The following is a 26,729-nucleotide window of genomic DNA, read 5'->3' on the forward strand; positions in this document are numbered from 1 at the left end:
TACAGCGTGAAAGGGGGATGAGTGCTATCCACTTGACTACGTGCAGCACAAATATAACACTTTTAAACACTACCACAGATAGTAAGCTTCACATCTTGATTAGTTTCATGATCTAATAAAATATAGATGTGAATGCATAAATCAGCATTGTGGTCAGTATTAAAATAGGCTTTGTTGAAAAGCTAAACACTGAATTGTGTTCTCTCACAACCATCCCTTATCTTTTTTCACACCACATCTGTTTCCTGCTCTGACACTTACTTTTCATTGCTAATACATTTTTATTCCATACAGTCACGCATTTGAAGATGTGTAAAACTATGTGTGCAATAGTACAGATAAAGCGAAGCAGGGAGGCATTTAATCTCTTTTTATTTAACACACTGCAGTAATGTTTTGTCCACCACAGAACAGCCCACTGCTCACTTCACAATCGCCTTTATGTGTAAGACCATGGCGCCAACACTCGGGCTCTAAATCACATTTAGCTTTGCCAATAAACTGCCAGTCTGTTTTAAAATAACAGGTATGTTTTCCACTCATCATCTAAATGTGAATGTTTTAATTCTAATGACTGCACATTCAGCACAAATGTCTCCACATCAACACATTATATGACAATCTTTTAAATGGTCCAAATGAAAGAAGGACCAATACCACCCTTTTCCAGTGATTTGCGCATGCACCAGCGGCAACGGTAACGATGAAGACTTTGAAGACTCATGAAGGGGGGCCTCGGGCTCAAGTGTCCCACTCCGGGATCAATCCATTTGACTTAAGGGCCAATTTGGAAGGCTGAGAGCTTCCTGGGCATTGATCTGAAAAATTACCCTGAATGTTTGCCAATGAGTGTGTTCTACATGACACATCCATGTCCATGTTTTTGTGCTGTTTAACACCATGTAAGGAATAATACTGTTCATAAAGAAGCCCTGTTTTGTGTATTTTATTGCACACTTTGCTAGTTTTGGTCCCGTGATCAATAATTCCGGAAGTGTCTTTCTCAGCAGCTCAGGATCTTGATGAAGGCTCGTCTGAACTCGATGTTGAAGGTGGTGTAGATGACTGGGTTGAGGGCGCTGTTGACGTAGCCCAGCCAGGTGAAGGCGCTGTAGAGCGTGGGCGGGACCCAGCAAGTCGGGCAATGAGTATTCAAGATGTGTGTCACAAAGAAAGGCAACCAGCAGATGAGAAACACCCCTGTAGACAGAGAGAGGCAGAAAACAACCATGAAACTAAAAAGTACTTTACTTTACTAAAATATTATCTGAAAACCACACTGAATGACAGGGCAGACTGGTTATCTTGCTTTAAATAAGTGATGTTACAAAACAAAAAGTCTCTATTATACTTTTGTCCGAGCAATTATTATTTCAATTGTCATCATAAAAACCTCTTTAAACATGAAGATACACGAGGAAATCTATAAATGTGGTATGAAGCTTATGGTCAGACATTTAAATCCAATTTGGGCCCACACGGGGGCCACGCAGCAGTCCGAGTGATTGTGTGCGCTCAGATGTGGAGGCTGATCACATACGACTGACTTGGAATCTAATTGAGTGCGTGACACTTTGACCTCAGAGTTACAGCTTGATCTGTAAGTACTGCACTACAGGCCCCTTACATAAGCACTCACTAACCTAATCATACTTTTAACATTTCAGTATCATGGACATTTATTTATTTAACCATTGTTTTGTAAGCATTCTACAAAAAATACATAAGTTGGTTGAGCTTTAGAGCCCATATTTAAGTTAGTTGTATAGATTACAGCTGGATTTTAGAATCATATTTTACACATTTGTACATTGCAAGACATGAAAAGTTCTGTAATTCCAGGTCAAATAATTTCTGAACATTGTTTTAGGCTTACAGTATGTATTTATATATTCATTTATATATATTTGTTTGTTTGAGTGTCTGGACAATGCCTTCTGCTCATACACTGAGCATAAGTCTGTTAGTATTTATATTACATTGAATTATATTTGGTGGGAGTTAATTGACAAGCACAGTGCAAGTGTACTTCTATGATAAGTCAAGTGTATTGCGTTAATGTTGAAGCAAAGTACTGCATGAAAGACCTAAAATAAAAAGCCATCAAGCTTACTGTTTGGAAACAAATGCAGTTTGTTAAAGGTTTGTGTTTTTCTAATTAGTAGCCCATTTTGTTTTGTGGGATAGTAACAAAAATTCCATCCAAAATACAGGAACAATTAACTTAAGGAACAAAGAAGAAAGAAACGTTTAAGAAATAATTAAGTACAGGTAAATTAGATGAGCTTTGTTTACATGAATAGATGGGGACTTAGACTTGGACTGGAGCCGCACTTAAGTCCCTTATTTTAGAAACTTGCGACTTGACATGGACTCGTGCCCTTAGGGACTCTGACTTGACTCAAACTCGTGATTTGGGACTTGTGAACATTACAAATCTTACCTCTTTTGCCTCATTTCTCCCTGGCTCCCAGGCTGAAGTGCTCTGATTTGTCACATCTCAGCTTTGTGCACTATTCTCATTGGTTTATCTGCCACATGTCCCACCTCCTCTGTGCTCTGTTTGGCTGTTTCTTGTGCAGCAGCGCGAGTTAGTTGTCATTGGGATAACGGGGTGCGATATTCAAACTGTATCAAAACTAAAAGGAATGAGAGGAAAATATGTGCAAGCAAATACGTACAAGCTCTGTACTTGAGTCAAAAACTGCAGAGTATGAGCACTACAGCAAGAACGAAGAAACAAGCATTTCAAAAGTGAAATCGAAGTTACCTAATGTAACTGTAGTTCTTTGAGTATGTGCACAGCGCTCAGCGGGTCTTGCTATTGGCTAGTCTTCTCGCTGAGAAAAAAAATATCCATCTGCTCCCATCATCTGACCCTATAGAAGCCTGTGTATTTGTGGTAGTGCAGGGCCACCGTACTGGCCCACAGAAGCTACGCTGGGTGGCCAATGGAAAGTGCACTGTTATGGCCCCTGGAAAGCCGCACAGAGTATTGGCTTGCAGGAGGGTGCAGGCCACTGTACAGGCTTATGGAAACAGCCCTGCAATAGTCCGTGGAAAGTTGCTCAGGGCCAACAAAAAGCCGTACAGGGCCAAGGTGCAGGTCACCGCACTGGCCCACAGAAAGCCGCACAGGGCCATCATACTGGCCAGTGGAGAGCTGCACTGGAGACCCCTGAAAAGCAGAGTTATAATGCCCTGTTTAAGGCTGCTAGGGCACAGCACTGTACTAGCCCACAGAAGTTATGCTGGGTGGCAGTGGAAGCAGCACTGTACTGCCCCATGGAAAGCCGCTCAGGGTCACTGTACCATCCCACAGAAGCCATGCTGGGTGGCCCTTGGGAAGCAACATTGTAATGGCCCATGGCTCAAGATCCACGGTAAGCCACAAAGTCGCGGAAGTTGCGTAGGGCCCCCGTACTACCTTGCAGAAAGGGTGCAGGTGGTCCATGGAAACATTGACAACACAGGACAGCTTGTGGAAGGACACGCTATATACCACTATACCAGCTCACAGAAGCCACAATGAGTTGCCTGAAGAGGTAGACCTGTGGATTCAAATAAATTCTCTTCTCATCTTCAGTGAAAAATTCTCAAGGTGCTGAGGTGAAAAGGGGGTAAGGCAGAGTCTGGAAGTGGACTAGCCAATAGCGAAGCCCGTAGAGGACATAGCACATACAACATAGAATCACATATAACCAAGACATCCGCTTATCACTTACTACCGGTAATAATGATTTAGTCCTGGAGCACAAGAGCCTGGAGGTGACATGCACAGGACACTGCATATACTACTGGCTGAAGATGGAGCCTCATCCACAGAATCACAATGATCAATCCAGGCGCTGAACTGTGAGTATACAGAAAAAATGCAAGTGCTATTTGTGGCCGGTATTATTTCTGCCGCAAAACGATTATGTAAATGAGAATATTCAGTGAGTCCAAATATTGCGTGTCTTTGCTCCTTGAGTGCCTGCGAGAGCCACGTATTGAAAAGTTATTATGGCTGATTTCAATATTTTTAAACCGTTGAAATACAAATACTAACGTTTGCCCCTAATTCCCTTATTTTGCTTTCTTTTTAAAATATTTTTTGGCCCGAAGGCTTTATTAGACAGGAAAGGTGGGACATACAGTACACTGTCGGAGTTGGGATTCAAACTCACGACATTGCGGCCGGCTGCACTTGGCATAGTACCTGTGCTGTGCCTTAACCACTCGACCTACGGGCAGTACTCCAAAAATGTTTCATTAAATATGTTAGTGAGAGAGATTATTAATAGTAATAACTAATAACAATTAATAGTTGAACATTTGAAATCTGTAACGTTCTATATAACATCTCAAACATCTTCTATAACAGGGACCTGTGAAAACTTTTAACAGTAGGTTAACCAGTGCCAGTGAATCGAGCAGAGAATATTTTCACTCGGGCTATGAAACGGGATGATGATCACAGCAATACACGTAGGAAAACATGCACACTTGTTGCACCTCATAATCATTACATCATACGCAGAAATTGAAGCAAGCCTACATTGGCTTTGGGCGGACAGCTGCTAGGGAATGCTCCGGTTCAGTGGAATACCGTCAGTGGGAGGCAGGGCCAACACATTATAATTTGATGTGGGTCCTTTTAGATCCTTTTCGATCACAACCAAAAGTAGCATTGGAGCCCAAATTACAGCAGCTATTTTTATTTATTTATTTATTTAAAGGCGCAATGGACGATTTTTCGGCGATTTGAGAACGCAGGCGGAAGTGCGCACCCGTGCGGACTGATACAACACACACGTGCGTTTGTTTATTAGCGCAACGGATCGCATCGCATCTCTCGTCTCCCGTAGATTTCAGTCTACTTCTGAGACAGCTCGAACTGTCTTTCTCCGTCTTGAAGGTGGAATGGACGATTTTTTTCAGCAATTTTTTTTAATCATATTTCCTCGTGGATAAATCATTCGTCCTGCCACGTATCAATCATAAAACGCACCTACCGCTCACCTGCAGCCGCGTGCGGTTCGTCCCCACGTTTCCGCGTGCCTAAGCGCATGGATCTATCATAATATAGTTCCCTCAGAGTACGGGGCAAAATGAAGACGGAGAAAGACAGTTCGAGCTGACGCAGAAGTGGACAGAAATCTACGGGAGACGAGAGATGCGATGCGATCCGTTGCGCTAATAAACAAACGCACGTGTGTGTTGTATCAGTCCGCACGGGGGAGTGCGCATGCGCACTTCCGCCTGCGTTCTCAAATCGCCTAAAAATCTTCCATTGCGCCTTTAATTTTGTCCCGTACACTGAGGGAACTATATTGTGATAGATCAATGCGCTTAGACACGAGGAAACGTGGGGACGAGCCACACGCGGCTGCAGGTGAGCAGTAGGTGCGTTTTATGATTGATACGTGGCAAGACTAATCGACAGTCCACGCCACAAGGAAATAAGATTCAGATTTGGGTCAAAAAAATCGTCCATTCAACCTTTAATTAGAGCCCCATTAGCTTCGACAAGTGGTCGGTAGTCTTGCTGGGGTCCATTCGGCATAAAATTTAATTTTTTATAGAACATTATATCATACTTCCCAGCTGATCTACCATGCCAGGGGGAAGATAACGCATAAAAAAGCAGGAGATTGCCCCCCTAAGAGGGAGATTTCAAAAGATAAAAACGAACGAAAACACCAAAGTGCGAACCATATGACTTGCAGGATGCATATCTGTCCCCGTTTTCACTCCTCTATATGTTTCTGTATTGAACAGACCATAGAGTTTTGAACCTGTATTTCTTTTTTTTGGTTGATTTGTCATTGTCTGCGCCACTAGTTTTGCCAACGCTCACGTCGTTCATCATCATGGTGTTGATTTCATATTAAATCAGACCATCTGTTACATGTCCAACCAGGAAGTAAATATAATTGTATTTTACTGAAATGTGTAGTCTTTCATGTCCAATGCACTTTCACATCAAACACAGGGAAGATAAGTCCCTCACAGATCATACCATGTGACATTGATGCAGTGGACAGGGCTGAAAAGCAGGTGAGAAACCCATTTTCTGCACACCAGTATGTTCCCTGACACTGTAATGCGATCAGACACCTTTGATGAGGCTTTGGAGAGGCAGATGTGAGCGGGGTCGCAACTAAGTGGACCTGGCTCGCTATGGACCCGGTGCTAATTGGAGCGTGTGGAAGCCGTGTCAGAAAACTCACAAGCAACCTGCAGAAAGCGCGACACCGATGACATTTCTGCTCGATTTACTCAGGGTTCGTCAAATAAGCCCCAAATGCACAAATGGCCAATGTTATGAAGTCCTGGGTAGTGAGTATTACAGGTGAATAGTTTCAGAGAGCACAGGGTTGCCAAGTTATTACATTTTAATTAGATTTTAAATTATTTCTATTCCACAAGGTTTTTGTTGACAATGAGTTAGAAGAGGTCAATAAATGCTGTCTTTCTCTCAGTAAAACTAACTCGCCTTTTTTCTTTTATCACTATACCTTGTGTTTAAAGGTTACACACACATACACACATGTGCGCGCACGCACACACACACACACACATGTGCGCGCACACACACACACACACACACATGTGCGCGCGCGCACACACACACACACACACACACACACCAGGTCAATTATTTTCTTCAAGCCTGCAATTATTGACAATAGACAGCAATTGTACTGAAAAAAAGGACAGGCGAGCATTAAAAACTGTTCGATTTCTTCTGCAGACTAGAACTTTATGGTAGGAGCAGTTTGCTCTGATTCTGAATTTGACCTCCTTTTTTGGAAGTAGGAATTTTAAGTTTATATGTGTCTGGCTTATCTATTTGCGCTTCTTGCTGTATATATAAGTTTTCATTTTCTAAATGTTGGAAAGGTAGACTTCATGCTTTTTCTGTTGTGTGGCACTCACCTAGTACTATAGCCAGCATCTGTGTGGCTTTCTTCTCCCTGGCGTGCATGCTCCTGAAGCGCGCGCTGTTGAAGTGGGACGTGGCTTTCAGGGCGGTGTGTGTGCGCCCATTGGACAGGTCCTTTACCTCACAGCTCATGCGCATCGAAGGCCTGTTGTTGGGAATGCTTTCGTCCACCTCTGCCTCTTCGTCCTCATGCTCCCGCTCGAGATCCAGCTCAGTCCGGCCACATGACGCGTGACTGATGCTGCAGTAGTTCTGAGTGTCCACTGGGGGCAGCATAGAGTTCTCTACTGGCCCGGTTTTGGGACGTTTGCGCCACAGACATCCTGAGAGCAGACTGGGTTTTGATGGAGGTGCTGCACTTTGCTGTCAAAACAAACCAAATATGAATTTATTATTGTCACAAGGCAGCTGCTGTTAGCAAAGTAAACAATCAAACACTCAAAATATGATTGGCAGTCCAATGTAAGCATCACCAATCTCACCCTCTAAGTTTCACCTGTGGAATTGCACTAATGTCACTGTCTATTCTTGTAACTGCTGCTGGTTGCTGGACCATTACACTCATTCTTCTTTACTGCCATTCTGTGGCTGTAATTGCATGTTTTCCTTGTAAATGCTTTAATAGGCATTGCTTTTTTATTCCAGAGATCATCAAATAAATAAACTATAAAAATCAGAATCATAAAAATGGCCGTAAATCCTACATAGCACACCCTTAAGGAGGATTCAGACAAGGATGCAGGTTGAAAACCAACTTTCAATAACAAGAAAAAGGGAGCGCATTGAATCACATTGTCAAAATAACAAATGGCTAAATCAGGACTCTTAAACGGGCCACTAACCGCTGCTTGAATTGCCATTGGCAGTATTATTAAAAGCCTGCAATTAAACGTTATCGCCCTTTTTATGCTCGTTTTCCTTTAGTCACAGGTCAAAATTGTAGCACTAAAGCAGGCACAACTGACAGCTCTTCTTGGTTATTCTTCACAGTTCTGTTAAGTCATTCAGAGCCATGTTATGTCTTTAGTTAATTGTATGTTTGGATACCAGTGATTGCTCAGCTTTCATTCCTCTTCTATAAATATTCCCTGTGTCTGTATGGGGAATGCTACGAAAGTACACGGTGAACAAGTCAAAATGTTACAAAGTATTTCCATTACCTCTCATAGGTGCAGCTGGGAAAACCAATGTAAAGAATCAAGCCTCACTGCGCAGTTAGTTTTCAGTACAAAGGAGGAGACAGACGTTCGCCTCAAAATGCTATGCATCACCTTAACGGCTTATTCTAGATCTAATTACTTTTTTCCTGTGAAGTAATTACTCGCTACACTATGATTCTACATATTTCACTATGTTTAATTGTTTTATTCTAACATTATTTGCAGCCACTTATGCCCACGCATACATCTTCATAATCCCCTCAGCACTCATATTATTCTTTATTGTCTTTGATGGAAAAGTACAGTTCTATCTCGATCTGTAGAGGCTGCTGCGCTCACATGACATCACACTATTCTCTATAGTCTGTCAGTATACATCACTATAATTACTCTTTTAGCTTCAGAAAGTGGGACCAAAGACATGATAGTTGTCATCTGAATGCACTTTAAGCCCCCCTTAGATACAAAATGTATCAGTATACTTCTTTCAAAAACTGTAAATACCCCAAAGAGTGACCATCTGAAATGATGATTGTGAGGTTTTTTTTTGCCTTATTTATTCCGTCACCTATAGACTTGCTGTTTGCTTGATGGATTACCAGGTGACACAAGGCTAGCCAGGCATTGCAATCCCCATTTTGTGCACCTTTTCTCGGACCCTTGAGCCAAGACCACCCTTCAGGAACAAAAACCAGAGGCAAAAGAAAGTACACGCAAGACGTTACAAACAGCACAGCCTTGCCAGAAGTCAATGCACAGGTTAGTCAAGCATTAGACAACTATGCAGCAAAACTAGAGCAGAGAAAGTGAAAACCCAGGAGCACAACTGTGATGTGGGATGCAGCAGATGAATATATAGCACGTACCACTTTAATCCTGATAGGTGACAGGTCCTGCTTGGCCTTGGGAGTCTCCTCCTTTAGACAGGTCTCCTAAGGGACGGCACACAGGTTCAACATGGAAATGAATTTTACAGAAGAATGAACAGCTCTTCCACAGTCCGGTCTGTTTACAGGTATGCAGGGCTATATTTGTCCCCGTGTGTTTAAAGGAGATGCATAAATATGTAGCCGGCTGACACATGTGGAATGGGTCACAGTAAAAGCCTGTAGTAAAATCAAGGTCTACAATAAAATGCTGAAGTTGGGGGAGGTGGATTTTTATCATGCTGAGAGGTATAGAGAAGCATATGTCACATTATATGATCAGGACCAGTGATTCTTCTGGTTCTGCTTTTGTGTTTGGTGTGGTGTTCAAATTTACATAATTCTATTGGTATAAATGTACAGTATGAATAAAAACAATGTAAAGCCTTCTGCTTTTAATGTTTTAATCCTCCATCTCTTCTGACTCATATGATTTAAACCTATACTGTTGCAAATAGTGTCTTTTTATGTAGATTTGGGTAATATCAATTCACATGGGATTATGTTTTAACTGCAGATTAGTACTAAACATTGTGATGCCAGTGCCTAGTTCTTTGCTCCCAGAGGTTTGGATTTCCAGGGGAGGAACAAGTCCAAGAAGAGGAAGACATATATATTCAGGGCAACGTAACGCTGTCTCTTTTAGAAGCAATACAGCTAGTAATGGTAGTATTTTCAATTTGTCTATTGCTGTCATCAAAATTACCTAAAAGTGGATTTTGGGAAGTCTATTTTAAACTTCATGACCATTGAATTTTGGCAGCGCTTTCACCAGTTTCAATATTTTCATTTAAAAAAACAAATTGAAAGTAATGACTCAATAGGCTGCAAATGTTGCACATTCCCCTTTTTTCCCCGTTCAGTAATATAATTTAATTAAAGTGTCAGTTCTTCATTGAAAAAGCTGAGCGCCTTTATCTGCAGAAATACAACATTTTAAATGCCTAATTGTGCACTTTCAATTAAGCACTTTTCATAAAACCTGCATTCAATTCATACCAAGCATAGCACTATTCACTCAAAAATATATATATAAAAAATTAGTTAATTCAATTCTAGTGTCTCATAATGGAAACAAGGTCTGGTGTCTTGCCGAAGGACACATCAGTAGAGTGAAGTAGGAGTGCGCCTCTTTTACAACCTTAAGAGATCAATGAACCATTGGAGAAATAGTTACAGTTTAGATTAATGTTTTTGAGATTCAAAAGATTATTCTGTTGGTGCTGTGACACAAGACAAAGAAAAATCCCGTCTGTAAAGTAAATAATAATAATACAATTTAGGACAGTAACATTACAATGGCTGACTCGCATTTCATCTTAAATTAAGTCACATTTCTTTGTGCAAATGTTTCTTATACTGGCTTACATTATGACTGAACTCTATTCCTTCAAGGCTTGGCTCCCTCCTATGTGTGCCTCCTTCACTCACGGTTGCCTCCCCAAACTGTCTAAACCAAAACCAATTATATGTAACCTGCAAAAATCCTCGCCTTTGACTGTGAATTTATGTGCGACCAAGTGTAAAAACAAAATAACACGGGGGGAGAAAAATCTGAGGTCTATTATGGAAAAAGCTCAAAGGGAAGCTGTTTTTGTTACTTATCGACTATTATAGTGTCATTTTAAAATAGGAAGATGATACCGATGTTAGCCTCAGGAAAAATACATTAATTTCTGTGATGGATGGATCTGGGGCAACATTAAGATTGACACATGTAAGAAGTATCACGACTAAGAATGCATTGTAATGAGTCCGCTAGCACCCTTACGCTGAGCCTAAATATAACGCTTCAAATGCAACTTTGGAGTTTGTGAGATCAAATGAAACGTCAATGTTTATAGTCTACAGACCCAAACTCTGCCCTATTTGTTTGTTATGTATTTACCAAATAGGTGCACTCAAAATCACAGCTGCGACAACCTTTTGGAGTTGTCAATTCTCCACAGATTGATGCCCCCGGGGATCTTTTTAAGTTAGACGCTTACAAAATGCCTACGCTCTACCACCATTTGATCCTGTGTTTTGCTTTATTACTATGAATACATGCACCTCGAGTGCACGACGCTGGAGAAGCCAAGCAGAACGCTTACATTTGCAGGTGAGTGACAATTTTCACTTTATTACCATCACCCCTCATATAATATATACAGAAAATTTGAAGAAGTTATTCAAGGTCAGCCATTATTCATTTTTTACTACTCTATTATATTTATTAGTGGATCATATGAGCACCATAAATCACATAGCGCTTAATGATCTTCTCACTTCAATTAACGAAAAGTGTTATTGAGAACACTAATTTGTCTTACATGTTTATTTGACAGTGTGACACAAATAACATGTGCAAGGTTATTATGGAAGAGGCCAGATGTGGTGTTCAGCTGTGAATCACATATAAACTTACTGCTGCTTGTTGTAATGGCTAAACTAACACTGAATAAACAGTCAGCTGCTGCCTGAAAGGGAGTATTCACTACAGCCCCATTCATATGCATTTAAATAAGGATGACTTAATGAAAATATAATTGATATGGATGCACTCTTCAACACACTGAATGAATAACAACCCAGCAAAAGCAAGAGCAATTTATTTCGGGTTTTTACTTTGTCCTCATCTGACCAAATGTGACCTGCATAATATTCAAATTATAAGTAATATCCAAAATGACAGAAAAATGCACTGGTGCTGAAACTGACCAACTGACCATTATTTGTCATTAATATTCTTTCTGTGAAGAGCAACAGAAGCTTGGGTTCATCAGGTGTGACAATTGCAATGAGCTACTCCGCTAAAAGTCTAGTGTAAAAGTCAGATAAGCATCAAATCACTACCGTTTGGGGCACATCATTTCCTGGTAAACAGTTTAATCTCTGCTATTGATTCTTCCTTTTCGTGGTATTCATCACCTACCTCTTAGCCAACAGTTCCTTTACTAACTCACATCTAAGTCTGTATAGTATTTACCCAAAACAATTAGTACACTGGGCTTTGAGCCTTTCTTAAATATACTTTTTAAAGGAATATAAACTGATGCGAGTCGGTTTATGTTGGCAGATCCACAGTGTTTCTCAAACTGTGGTACGCAAGCTTCTTCTGGTGGTACACGGACACCTCTTCAGTTCTAGTGTTTACTTCATTTAGAATACATTTTATTCTTTACTCTTTTCATTGAGTAATATCTTAAAACTATTGTGGCAATGGTGTATTCCTTCTTAAGACCTGGTTAAGCTCAACAATGTGCCCACCTTGAAGCCCACTGAGGTTCAGGACGCTAAATTCTCATTCATTTATCCCATAGACTGACCAGTGTGCTAACTGTTCATGATTGAATTATGTGTTCTATGCTCATTAGTTGCCACTTAATAGATTAGCCCCCAGCAAGCTTTCAAACATTTAATGTTATTTTGTCTTCAACAGTCTACGTGAACTGGCAGATTAGTTTACTATTGCATCATATTTGTATCTAAACCTATGTGATGTTTTAATATTGAGACATGATGTTTTTAATGCTTCAGTCCTCTGATACTCTCATACTGACCAATGACTTTATAAATAGATCTTGCTTACAACAGATGGTGGAACAGAGCCGGACTGGACCTTCCCGAAGGCAATTCTCTTCCGGCGCATCCTGAGGAACACATAGATGCGGATGTAGACCAGCAGGGTGACGATGAACGGCAGGTAGAAGGACACCACGGATGAGTAGATGACAAAGTCAGGGTTGGAGATGGAGCACACCATAGGGTCATCTGAAATTTATGCAAAACAACAGCTATGACACAGTCCATAAGTGTAATTAATGTAAACAAAAGACGACCTATGACCTTGGACTATGCCCTTGCAAATCACCTTTCCAGTCCTAAAGTGCACCACACAGCACAGATGGAGCCATGATTGATTTTATAATAAGCACACTGTAAATTCAAGATAAGCTCGCTTCGACGTTATTATAATAATGTACGGACCAATTTCTCAGTCCTGATTCGGAGTTAAATGGCTATCAGCCCCGGGCTAATTATACTGGAAATTTTAAAAGAAGGCAGTGAGTCTTATAACCGTGTCAGAGGCATGAACAAATGATTTGCTAAAATCCCTAGATGTTGGTCTGGATCAATATCATATACACCACTACACACTAAGATAGAAATGAAGATGGACAGACACTGGGCTATTTCTGGCATCAACCTTCTGCCAATAAACAGTGTTGCTTTGTGTATCTTTGCCCTGTCACATGACCACATTTTACCAAACCATTCTGCTAAATTACAGTGACGGGGTTGGACTTCAAAAGGGCCACATAGTGCCCCCCGCTGTCACATATAATGGCAGAGCAAATGCTGGAATTTGCAATCAAGTTCCTTTGTCTTGCATTGATTGTTAGTCTACTACTAGACCAAGTACAACACGCTTAGCCCTGTGTAATTCTGTGATTGTGGAAGTGCAGTAATTTCAAACAGGAAATATCCACTGGTCTGTAAGCCGTCTGTGGCTCCAATCCATGAATCTATTAAAAAATCTGGATAGGGTATTTCTAGCTTAAGTGAGATGGACTTGTGACCAGTGACAGTTCATTGGAACGGCAGCAAAAAAATCCCCCACAGTCCAGTAAGCATTTTTCCTATAGAGCGCAATGTAAAAAACAACTGTGTTCTGCTGACAAGCCGCCTACAGCTTTAACAAAGGTCGGATTTTGTGGCAATTTTGATGAAAATTCTTCAGTTTTCTTTAAAACTGATTATTAATCTTTAGTTCCGGGTTGCACCGCTCCAGCAGCTCTCGCTCTGATTGGTCAGCGCGGTCATGTGGTATGCGAGCCTGTGCTCCATGCACACACTTGTGTGAAAGAAGAGCACTACTGCGCATGGTCAGTGGACTGATAACTACCAGATGTAGCTAGCCGCTAAAGGCTAAATCGGCGACATGCGCTAATCGCTAATGAGTGGCGCCATTGTCTTAAAATGGCGGCCATTAGGGCATGTGATCTGAGAGGGCTAATAACAGTCTTGTGACAAGCTGCACACACAGATCTCAGTGTGCGACCGACAAAATGCTTTCATAGAACCACAATTTGTATCAGAGTAAAACTGCAACAAATATATTTAAACTGGTGTTAACTGGTTTCTTTAGTGTGGACGTGGCATTCACGCTTCCTGCCTTGGAATACAATGTGTGTTTCCTGTATTGTATTCCTGAGGGACAGTGCACACTTATAAACTAAATAAATAATCATGATTGGACTAAAGACATCTCAAGTTCTTCTTTCTTTATTCTTCAAATCGTTCAGTAGAAAATCTTTTTGGAACGTATAGATGTTACATCCATAATGAATACTGTGAATTTACACATGGTGCAGCGGTGAACAACCACTGTGAGGCTTCAGCTCGTGGTACGTTTATGCATGTGCTGACACATGATTGTCACCAAGAAAGCAAATTACCGGTAGGTTATAGTCTACCATATTATGTTGTTCCTGTGTAGGTGGAGTGTTCTGTTGTTCAAATTGACTTGAATAATAATAATTAATGATTAATAATGAATAATAACATTTGGCTTGAATATATTGTTTCAGTTAAATAGTGATCCTATGAAAGCATTTTGTCGCCCGTACACTGAGGCCTGTGTGTGCGCCTGGAAGCACTGCTTTTGGTGCGATCGCTCTGGCAGATCACATAAGATAGGGCCCTGGGGCCCACTGTCATCCAATTAAGCAACAAAACAATCACACAGGAGAATACTTACTGTCTGTTCTTGACCAGTTAACTTAAGTTGGATTTTTGTGAAAAAATACGGCTTCAACATTTAAATAGCCAACTATAATATTGTTTTCCACTTCAGCATCTACAATGCTGAAGCTGGACCTCACCAATCTGAAAGATCTAAAAACTGCTTGTTATTCTAGAGCAGTGTCTGTGCAGTCTGACCACAGGATGCTACCAAAAGTAAGGGCCAGGTCAGTTTATTGCTACAATTGTAATATCCTAGCGTCACTCTAAACAAATGATTTTGGTCTGCTCAGCTATTTTTCACCTCTCAAGGTTATAAATAGCTCAGCTTATTACAGAAAACGATACCTACCACCCACTGTCATCAAGTTAACCCACTGTTTGTCAAAAGAAAAACATCAAAGTAGTGACCCAGAATCAACAAAATAACACACTTTTTTAGGAGATTCCTACACTAACAATGCCTCAAATGGCAAAAACTGAATCTAAGGCAAAAATGGCAGAAAGGGACATTCCCTGAAATATTAAAGACAAATATTAATACAATAACTTCAAGTGAATGATAATGGTTTAATCACAAAGCAGTTTACTCCCACCTGTCTGTTTTGACCAGTCTAATTATATTGGATTTTAGTGGAAGAAATGACTTTGACTTAAATGGCCACCCATTATGTTGATATTAGGCAAGGCAAGTTTATTTGTAGAGCACAATTCGTACACAAGGCAATTCAAAGTGCTTCAGACAACAGGAAAAAATGCCTTAAAATCACAAAGACATGACAGAAATTTCAAAACAGTTTAAGAAATAAAATAGAAGAGTGCAAAGAAAATCCTTTCAGTCATATGCACAGCTAAACAAAACTCTTTTAGCTTAGATTTGAACATTGTCAGAGTAGAGGCCTGTCTCACATCTTCAGGAAGACTTTTCCAGATTTTAGCTGCATAAAACTGAAACGCAGATTCCCCATGTTTAGTCCTGACTCTGGCACCAGCAGGAGGCCGGTCCATGTTTAGTCCTGACTCTGGCACCAGCAGGAGGCCGGTCCATGTTTAGTCCTGACTCTGGCACCAGCAGGAGGCTGCTCCATGTTTAGTCCTGACTCTGGCACCAGCAGGAGGCCGGTCCATGTTTAGTCCTGACTCTGGCACCAGCAGGAGGCCAGTCCATGTTTAGTCCTGACTCTGGCACCAGCAGGAGGCCGGTCCATGTTTAGTCCTGACTCTGGGCACCAGCAGGAGGCCGGTCCATGTTTAGTCCTGACTCTGGCACCAGCAGGAGGCCGGTCCATGTTTAGTCCTGACTCTGGCACCAGTAGGAGGCCGGTCCATGTTTAGTCCTGACTCTGGCACCAGCAGGAGGCCGGTCCCTGAGGTCCTCAGAGTCCGAGATGGTTCATATGGTACTAACATGTCTGAGATGTACTTTGGTGCTAGGCCATGGAGAGACTTGTACACAAGCAGAGCTGCTTTAAAGTCTCTTCTCTGAGCCACAGGAGCCAGTGCAGAGACCTGAGAACAGGACTAATGTGATACTTCCTGGTTCTAGTCAGGACCCGAGCAGCAGCGTTCTGGATGTACTGCAGCTGTTTTACAGCTCGTTTGGAGAGGCCAGTGAGCAGGCCGTTACAGTAGTCTAATCTACTGGAGACAAATGCGTGGATGAGTCTCCGAGTCTGGTTTAGACACTATACTTTTGAATTTGGGAATGTTTTTTTAGACGGTAAAAAGCTGCTGATGTTATTGATTTGACGAGGCTGAAATTCAAGTCTAAGTCCTTTATTACCCCCAGATTTCTAACTTGAATTGTAGGTTTTAGAGTGACACTCTGGAGGTGACTGGTAACACTTTCTCTTTGTTTCTGTGGCAAGACAATGATTTCAGTCATGTCATGTCTGAGTTCAGCTGGAGAAAGTTGTTTTGCATCCACAAACTGATCTGTTGGATGCAGTGACGGAGTGAATCCACTGGTCCATATTCACCTGCGACAGTGAAACATAGATCTGAGTGTCGTCTGCATAATTGTGATAGGACACAGACTGGTGATGATCTCCTGAACAGTCAGTTACAGGTGCGAAGGGAGTTAGCTCTAAGTGTTTAGGTGGTTTTAGGGTTATTTTTTTTTAGCAATTTTAATGATATATTAATTGTAAAACATTGCATGTTTTTTCCATTACTATGCGCCCTTTCTTATTGCTAAGCCTAAGCAAATACTAAAGCTGAGAAGCTAAGATTTCTGATGGAGCCCATAAAGCCAATTTCCAGAAGCCACTGGACCATAAGACATCACCTCAGCCTTAATGCACAGTGCAGCTGATTTAAAGTAGTCCATCAGATCAGAGAGGCTCTCATTCTCGCTTAATGAGAACTTAAAATGGCAGCTGTCTTCCTCACTCACTGTGTTTAGTTGGGACTCTGGGTCCGTACTTGAACATCTAAACACTGTACTGGACCTCACAAATTACATCTATCACAATCTAAAAACTGCTCAGCTATTCTGGAACAGCTAATGTGCTTTCGGACCACGTCTGTCACTAACAGTTGACAGCACCATGTTTTTCTCAAATGCAGAAGACACGTTTAGGAGGTGACTTACTCTGACATTTTCCATTCAATACAAATAAACTTATCTGTGTTGACTGTAGGCAAACAGATTTCAATACAGCCATATCAGAACACTGTCAGAAACTATGCGGTGATGCTTAAATATCAAACCTGCTATGGGACAATGCTATTTGATACATACATTTGACCCTCACTTTTTATTATGCTTAGTATTATTGCAACCAACTAAAGGTCGAAGTATGATGACTGAAGCCTTCTAGATAGAGAATATTGACAAATAAAGTGTATTATTAATGAATATCAGAAGTTGTTCATTGACATTTTTATTTATTAATGCAACTGTCTTTGTTATAAAAAGGTTTATGGTGATGTTTTTGAGTCAGTATAGCCCAAATAACGATTACTATTTTTTCATGGTCATCTAGTCACGATTAGTCGATTAATTGTTTCAGGCCTAATGTATAGTATAATATTGTTTGCGGTTTGTGTTTCTTGAAACTGTTTTTGTGTTTGCTCTGAAAGAATGCCATGCATTTTGGGCTTCTCGCACCTTTTTTCCAATCAGATTTTTATACTGCAAATACAATTAAACTGTACGGGACAGGAGTATTTGGTTTGAGAAAAAGCCTTTACTATTCATATTTTGAAGTTATATCTAGAACAACAGCCAATCCCTGTGAACCCTATGGCCTTTAAGTTTGTAAGATCATAATGTTAATATTGATGAATGGCATCTGTGTACATTTGCATATGAGTGTACATTTGCATGTGATATAGTTGTGTTATCATCTCACCGCTCTGACCTGAGGTGTTGAAGCCAAACAACAGAGGGCAGGACACAGCGAAGGCCAGGACCCAGACTGTGGTGATCATGACAAACACTCTCTTCCTCGAGCGATGCGTGGTGTTGTACAAGACGGGCATGACCACCGCTGTGTACCTGTGGAAAAATATACAAACGTAATTAGCATTAAGATGGTAATTAGATAGTAGGGGTGGGTGATATTGAGAGTATTATTGCAAAGTTTTTATGGGATTTCTTCAGAGATATTTTTGAAATACATGCTAAAGTGTGTCAATTATTATATGAATGTCTAGGTTGAAGTTCAAGTGTAGGAATAAACCACAAACTCACAGAATATAACCTTATATTTACCTCATTCTGCCCCGCCCACTTTTACTTCTGACTGATGCTGACCCGCACTTCTTTTGTGATTGTATTTGCGGTTGAGAGGGAATGTCATTAATCTTATGGAGAACTGCAGAAAAGCCTCACAGCTAAAATATTATATAAAGTAGGTTGATCTGAGAAAAATGGTAAACAAAGGCCCTTTTCTCCGGGTGCTTTGAAAACAGCTTTGTAGTCAGTTTACAACTTATTTGCTGTTGAGATTGGCAGCTTTATGCAAAATCATACAGATAATGGCGGCGCTCGTAGAAACTTCCTGAATAAGTTAAAAACCCCTGTTTATATGAATACACAGCAAGTTTCTGTGCCTTTTATTTTGTATCCGATTGTTTTAGCAGCGTTTTGACAGTTTTCTAATACTCACAGCCAATTACCATCGCACAGTACTGTAAATGGCCAACAGAGCTAAGGAGGAGGAGAAAAAAGATAGTTGTGAGCCAAAACAGAGGGCTCAGAGAAGATAAGTATAATGGGGCTTACAATGGAGCAGCAGACCAAGCATTTCTGTGTTGAGACAATTTGGGTATTCAGCAAAAAACTAGCTTTGATTTAAGAGTACATCAGCACACTATATGCCAACTGTGTATAATGAGCCGGGAGTGTACTAGGTTCAACTGTGGCCACTGGTTTGGGCTGTAATTGCACGGCACCCCGAACCTAAAATAGATGTGATGTTTAAGTTGCCAGTGCCAGATAAATGCCACAATTGTTTATCCTCATCACATTGATTACTCTGACTGATTAAACTGTTGTTTCATTAGGTTTGCTTTGTCTTTACCCCGCTGCCATGAAGATGTCTGCTTGAATAAAACATGGGGCAGAAAAATGCACATTGATCAAAATCGGAAATATTTATACTGAAACAAAGACACCTCACCTTGAAGTCTGAGGCAGGAATGTACTTTTTTTTTTTTTAAGACACGGCGTTCTATACTGCCACCTCCTGAGTGGTTGTTTCAACAGGCCATTAATCACAGCATCTATGACAACAAACACAGCTTGGAGCTAAATAAACATTCAACTCTTAAAGTTAATCAGACACGTAATGCCCTCAGTGCTCCTTGCTTAATTTAGTCTCTCCGAAAGCATGTGATGGCAGCATTGTCAGCTCATCTGGTAATCAATCACCACTAAGTACCAGCAGCAAGGAGAGCATCCCCAGAAGAACATTATTTATTATAGAGGCCCTTCAGGACAACCGTATATATCCACCAAGAGTAGATAACTCACCACAGACAGGATGCCAGATTCCAATTATAACTTCCCCCTTTACACGATTTGATCAAATTTAAATTAATATATTTATGTTGCAAATGCTCTCATAAAGTTTAAAAAACAAACAAAGACAATTTCCAATTACTTGCTCCAAAGTCGAAACCACATAGTTTTACTGACAGAAGATTGCCTCAGCAGTGGATCTTTCAATTAAACACCCCCAAACCGTTAATTGTCAATTAGAAATGAACTAAATTTTTTTTATAGCACGACTTTAGAGTGTGCTTTGAATACCAGTGTACATCATTTTTCAATGATTAACTCAGATAAAAGTAATCTAATTACATTCTGCTATTATTGATAAGGGTATTCTCAGGGCTGACTGTTCATCCACCAACCAGAAGATGACCAGTTCAAACCTTGCCGGGGCACATACTGTTGTTACTTCCCTGAGCAAGACGCTTGTAATTTTCAAGCATTTCTTTAAGTCTAGTCTTCATGATCAACAGAACACAGTGAATACATATTTCTAGCCATCTGAAAAAACAATCAGTTGTTATAAAACAACATTAAATAAAATTGAAAAGCCCATAATTACAGAATAGAATAGATGATTAAACTCCCTTTCGCTTTCATCAGTTAGTCCTTGCCAATGGGATCTGTTCTGAGTGTCATAAGCAGCAGCAGCAATTCAGAGTGAAGGCACAAAGAAAGGAGAAATATTGTTCCAAGTTTAATTTTTTTATTGAATCGTTTTGGAGGAGTTTGAAAGAGACAGGGTTTGTTACATTGTCTCATGGAGTACAAAGCCTTCAGCCAATCTTTTTTTTGTTTTTTTTTACTTGGAGGTAGGGGTGGTCAATCCAGCAGAAATGTGCTGGAACATGGTTTTAAATGTATTAGTAATTTATTTAACCAGGAAAGTCCCACTGAGATTCAGATTCTCTTTTTCAGGACAGTCCTGATTCTAGTTGAGGTCTAATTGTCAGAAAAAATGACTTTAAAATGTCTCACAAAAGTTCAGAAATATCACTTCATAACCTTATTTGGAAGTTTATAACTATTTTTTAATTTACATTTTTAATCAGCTCTTTTTACTGGATTAAAAAATATATACAGTATATAATTCATATACGGTACACAATATTCAAACAACATTCACAATATTATCAATCATTCGATAATCTGCCCATTTCTTTTTAGAAACCATCTTTCCTAAAAAGCCTTTCTCAAACTGATGTAGTGGTGCTAAAGCAGCTCCACTGCCTTATTTATTCTTCATACGTGTACTTCCTGAAGCCTGAGTTCAAATCTCAGGGGTATTGAATATTAATGTAACACACGTGACACTAAAATATGTAAATAAATAATGTACATGCTTTATGTGCATACAGTAAATGTTAACTGCACGCATGTACACACGGTGAATGTTGGGCGATAACGTTCTCACGACATTTGCCCTGCAAAGGAGTGACAGACAGGTGCACAAAAACAGTGCGATATCTCTGTCAAGATGTTCAAACTTTGTGCACAAAGTCATAGTTGTTTACAGTGTTTAAGAGATTATGTTTTCTTTTAGGTTGATCACAATGGGTCTCAGGAGTGCGCTGCGGCAGAGCTCCCAATAAGGCAAAGCTTCTCAAACCTTTTCTGGTGTGCCCCCCTTTGAGAAGCTCTGCAACAAGGAGATCATGGGTTCAAATCCCAGACCAACATCACATGTTCTCTCTGGATGGAGTCTGCATGTCCTTCCTGTGTTACTGGGGGTTCTTTCCAGATACTCCGGCTTCCTCCCACCGTCCAACGACATACATAGGAATACGTTATGAATGAATGTCTTGTCTTGTGAATTGTTGTCTGTGTGTCTAAATCTCTGTTCAGGGTGTACCCTGCCTAAGGCCCAAAGTCACTGGGATAGGGTCTAGTCACCCGCGATAAATCACGGCATGAACAGACTTCATGAGATGTTCTCAGGCAAAGTTCTCATCAGTTCTTGCTTGACAAGCGCTTAATTCATTACAATAGTCATGAAATTCCTATTTCAAGCAAGAGTGGCCCATAGCTGCCACAAGCATTACATTAACAAAATCAAACAACCACTGCACAAAAGAGTGTATCAACACAGAAGACACTCAGGCTGGGTTTGCAATCAGCCGTCCACAAACCACTGATTTGAAGACCATAAGGTGCAGGCAGAAGCAATGTTTTGAAAGAGTTATCCTCATATATTGTTCAAGTAGAACAAGCCACAAATGCAATCCAGAAACCCAACAGTGGTGATTTAGAATCAGACAATAGGATTGGAATGTCCCAAAACAGGTTTATCAGACAAGTAAGTTTAGTCATGTCAAAGAAGTTTAAAAAAAATGTCCAGATGACTACCTTTGGAACCGTTTCTACATAATTACAATATACTATTACTGAAAACAGCATTTGTTTATAATGATTTCATATCTACATTGGATGCAGTGTTCTCGCTGAGGGGTTTTGGTATGGCGGGCCGCTCCGGCTGGTCACCACCATGCCCAAAAGATACTGCCAGGTGCCGCAGGCGGCGCGAGCGAAAAGAACCATGGCGCTCGCACAGGGATCTTAAGATCATTCGCACGGTTTGTCCCACCGCCATCCTTCAACCTCTGGGATGTAATATCACCCAATTATTTTTACCACTGGCAAATATAAAATAGAAATAAAATGTCCTATACATATCATTGACATTATAAAACTAAAGTAATTCTGTGTTTAAGTGTCCTCCTTCTTTGTTCCTGGGATTTGTTCTTCCACTCAGAGGAGGAACATTTTATGTCTAGAAAAAACAGTGTAGTTGAAGTTGAACCTTCCTTTTGTACAACAATGTCTTGAACACATCAATATATTATTATTATATGTTATTGAGCTTTGTGGTTTCATTGGAAAATTGGATGACGTGTGTGATCTGCATGTGATGCAGGCAGAGTATCCTCATTCAATAATTCCCATGTGCTACTTTTTGACTGATCTTATTATTTCTTAACCTTTTGGCATTTATACATGATTGGAAAATGTTAGTGGATTGTGAAGTTTTTTGGCTCAAACTAAAATTGAAATACATTTTAATGAGGGATATAATTAGTTTTCTTGCCAAAATGTAATGCTTAGAACATGCCCTGCATCATCTTGCTGGGCCATTAAATTAGAATTTTGTATTCTTGAGTTTGTTGTTTGTTGTGAGTCACAAGCTTCTACAACAACAAGAAGGAACACCAATTTGATTTGATGTGGACTGCATAATGCTGCTTCTTACATTGCACATTCTTGTAAGCAGTGTATTGTGTTTGTAGCAATGATAGCGGTGCTGCAGCGGGGCCGTGGCCTCTACTCACCTGTCTATACTGATAGCGCACAGGTTAAGGATGCTGGCGGTGCACATCATCACATCCAGCGTGACAAAAATGTTACAGTAAAGTCGACTGAAGAGCCAGGCGCCCCCAACCACCTACAGAAATAAAAGACACACACAGGGAAATCAGGAACACACGCTTATGCATTTTCACAGCAAAGTGTAAAATGGCTATTTCAGAGCGTATGTGCCCACTATATAACCACCCACACTTTACATGTGACATACAGACAAAGAAAATGCAAATTAACAATAACTGCAGGGTAGTTAGAGCTTTACAGGGCAACATAACGGTTACATCTAAACTGCTTTTATTCTATTTGCAGTTTGAAAATATGTATGTTAATAACCTTATTAATTAGGATGATTTGAACATAAATTTGCATACGTATGTGCCAGTATTGAGAGATCTGCCCCTTGGATGCTCTAAATAATGTGTTGAAGGAGGCTTTGTAAAAGAAAAGATAAAAATAGAAGGAAGGAGTGTTGCATACAATACCGAATTATTGTCAAGGTTGTCTCCATATCTCGAAAACAAATTAACCCCCAATCAACAAACAGTCAACAAGGGCCCTTGCGCCTTTTACTTTGGCCCATATGCCTGGTAATAACAATCTGACAGAGATGAATGGGATCCAAGCCGCATCACCCGACTAATGAATCCTATACCTCCAAAATGGGAATATACAATGTGTCTACCTATGAGTAAAGGAGAATACATGCAGGAGAAGTTAAATAATGGCCCCTCTTAGATTTAAGATGTCATGTATGGAGACACGCAAACACATTTTTATATGCATATACATTGGTCATTAATATGACATGAGGTTAAATGTGAAATTCACCATATTTCCACACATTTTTTCACCTTAACTAAAATTAATCAGAGTGAGTTATTATGGCAAAGGAGTAGTTGTTAAACTCCTCTGTGATGAATTATCTAATATATTCAAATAAGCACGTACAAAATTAGCTCACAAACATTTTTTGGGCCAAATCTCATTTCCTCGTGGCGTGGACAGCCGATTAGTCCTGCCACGTTTCAATCATAGAATGCACCTACTGCTCACCTGCAGCCGCGTCAGTTCGTCCCCATGAGAGCAGCACTTTTCCCCGTGTCTAAGCGCATGGATCTATCATAATATAGTTCCCTCAGTGTACAGGACAAAATTAAGACAGAGAAAGACAGTTTGAGCTGGCTCAGAAGAGACGGAAATCTACGGAGACGAGAGAAGCGATCCGTCGCGCTAATAAACAAACGCACGTGTAGCAGCAAGGCTTTTCTCTGCATCCACACGGGGGGAGTGCGCATGCGCACTTCCGCTTGAGTTCTCAAATCTGCGAAAAATTATCCATTACGCCTTTAAGATACAGTGCTGTTGCAATAAGTCTAATTTCAATGGATTCCACTGTAATAATCCTCTAAAAGAGACAAACCAGGACCAAAGCATAACGACTTCGAATTAATTTATTAGCAATTGGATTCCCTTTTCATATTTGCCTACAAATTCTTTGTTTAGATCTTTCCAAAACAGCTAGATTCCCTCAAATCTAATTTGCTTTCAATTATGGTCTGTCTGTTTCTCGGTAAACACCCAGCAGTGACATACTGGCCATTGTCAAGAAATACTCTACATCAGGTCCAAAGCTGAGATAAGTTCCATCAATTAAATTCACAGAAAAGTAAACATCAGCTTCTTGATACATATAAACAAAAGACTGCAAAATCATACCAACTATTAGAAGGGACAATACCTATTATAAAACAGGTGAGCTGTTTAACTGCCAATTTAGAGATTATTATAAGTGTTGTCCTTATACAACTCTAAAGGTGTGATTGTTGTCAGTAAATCGTAAGCTTAACGTGATAAATTTGTGGAGTCAATCCCGAACAAATAATCATAAGGTTCAACGTTTGTGGATTTCCATTTTGGAGGTTTCTCCTCTTCTCACCACTGTCCACCATCTGAAAAATCATCAAAATCTAGAATGTGAACACAGCAGTGCCTTTTTTGCAGATAGCATACTATTCTAGCATACTAAGGGGTCAAGAGGATGTTTTAAAATCTATTGCTCACTCCTGTATTTAATATTCTGTAAATTACTGAAAGATGTTATTTTGCAATCAATAATATAACGCTTTTGTATCATGTAATGAGGGAAGTTTGCAGTAAAAGGAGGGAACATCAAATCAAAAGTTACTGAAGAAGAAAACATCAATCAAGAGTCGCCACTCCTGAGATTATTTGCAGTCTGTGTGTGTTTTCATCAGGAACTGCAATCAAATAATATAGCAACAGCTTCTTTGTGACAAATAAGTGCTCTTCAGCCAGTTTAAAAATAAAAAATATATTAAAAACACACTGCTATTTCAATAAATTACATCGAGAAAAGTACACATTTTGTAAATATTGCTCAATCTAGGCTCTACATGACACTGTAATTAATTACACTTGGTGATGAAGTGTTATTTGGTTGAATGCCTGGCCCTTGATTGCCACAGTTTCCAATTAAAACATCTATTTTAAGAAGCACAGAGTGTATTGAAATAGCACCACTTCACATCACAAAGACACAGGACGTACTGAGAGTGAAAATTCAATTGTGACTGAGTGGGAAGCTCTATACTCTATACAGCCATACAGCACAAACAAGATAAGACCAGAGGAAAGATGTCACAGACCATTCACACTACAACAAATTGAATACCATCATAAGTGAACACCAGCTCCAACTCCAATCAATAAACTGGCTTCTGTGTGATGGTTCTAATCCAGGAGACAGCTCATTCATTTCAGTTTGCAAAATCACACCTAAACAAAAATATGTGGATTTATGGGGTAATGCGCATCATTTGAACATAAAGAAATTACCCTCTCTCTTATATTGACAAATAAAGAAAAGGTGTTTTTTATGTCCCTTTACGTGTGCTTTTCTCTTAGCCTTCACCCAATCAAGCACTTGATTCAACACACTGTCTTTTTCCTTTAAGTGACCGAAATCCCAAATTGATCATGTGTAGAACTCAGCTCAGAGTGAGCTGACTTAACAATCGGGCTTCTGCCAGTTTACCTTTACTGACGGAATTGGGTCTGCTTCATTTTGTCAAAAACACAAGTAAATACAACCTGGATCTATATTTGACAACGTTGGGGTGAAGACAGTATGGAAAACTCAAAACAACTGCTATAAGATGTAAGGGGTAAAGAATTTACAAAAACCCATTCATTTCTTGTTGATTGGACAACAAATTAAATTATATGATTTTACAATTCACAAACCACAGCCAGCAATAAAACTATCACTGACAGGAATTCACCGCCAAACAATAAATAAATAAAAAAGCATAAAACATATTTAAAAATATAATTTTTTTCTTAATTTAATCTTTTCCTCCGGAAGAATAGCTTTCTATTGAGAGCAAGTCACAGATCAATTGCCCATTGTGGGATAACGTGGCTTGCTCAAGGGCACATGATTAGTACCTGCTGCGTGGGAGCGAGAGCATTATCCTCAATCTGTTACTTCCTGCCAAGACAAGTAGGAAACAGCACAGCAGAGAACTCCCTGTCACTCCCAGATAATCCCTCATCCTCCGGATTGCACTGCGCACAATGACAGGACTCACGGCGATAGTCCG

General features: G+C 40.1%; 1 protein-coding gene across 2 annotated transcripts in view; it reads right to left on the bottom strand.

Annotated features, from left to right (window-relative positions):
- Window positions 1-362: 362 nt before the first annotated feature.
- The window catches only part of drd3 (dopamine receptor D3), a 32,367-nt gene continuing 6,000 nt past the window's right edge, over window positions 363-26,729 (bottom strand). The window contains exons 3-8 of one of the 2 annotated variants that reach the window (XM_072450847.1): window positions 23,073-23,185; window positions 18,110-18,246; window positions 12,589-12,770; window positions 8,958-9,023; window positions 6,925-7,294; window positions 363-1,200 (exon numbers count right to left, since the gene is read on the bottom strand). In XM_072450847.1, coding sequence (XP_072306948.1) covers window positions 1,004-1,200; window positions 6,925-7,294; window positions 8,958-9,023; window positions 12,589-12,770; window positions 18,110-18,246; window positions 23,073-23,185 — 1,065 coding nt within the window. In that variant the 3' untranslated portion in view covers window positions 363-1,003. Of the gene's footprint in view, window positions 1,201-6,924; window positions 7,295-8,957; window positions 9,024-12,588; window positions 12,771-18,100; window positions 18,247-23,072; window positions 23,186-26,729 lie in introns of both variants that reach the window. The other variant, XM_072450846.1, reaches the window with a different exon arrangement.

Source organism: Eucyclogobius newberryi, unplaced genomic scaffold, assembly GCF_026437365.1.
Source record: "Eucyclogobius newberryi isolate DKJ021-1_F unplaced genomic scaffold, fEucNew1.0.hap1 SCAF_18, whole genome shotgun sequence".
In the NCBI taxonomy this organism is placed as follows: domain Eukaryota; kingdom Metazoa; phylum Chordata; class Actinopteri; order Gobiiformes; family Gobiidae; genus Eucyclogobius; species Eucyclogobius newberryi.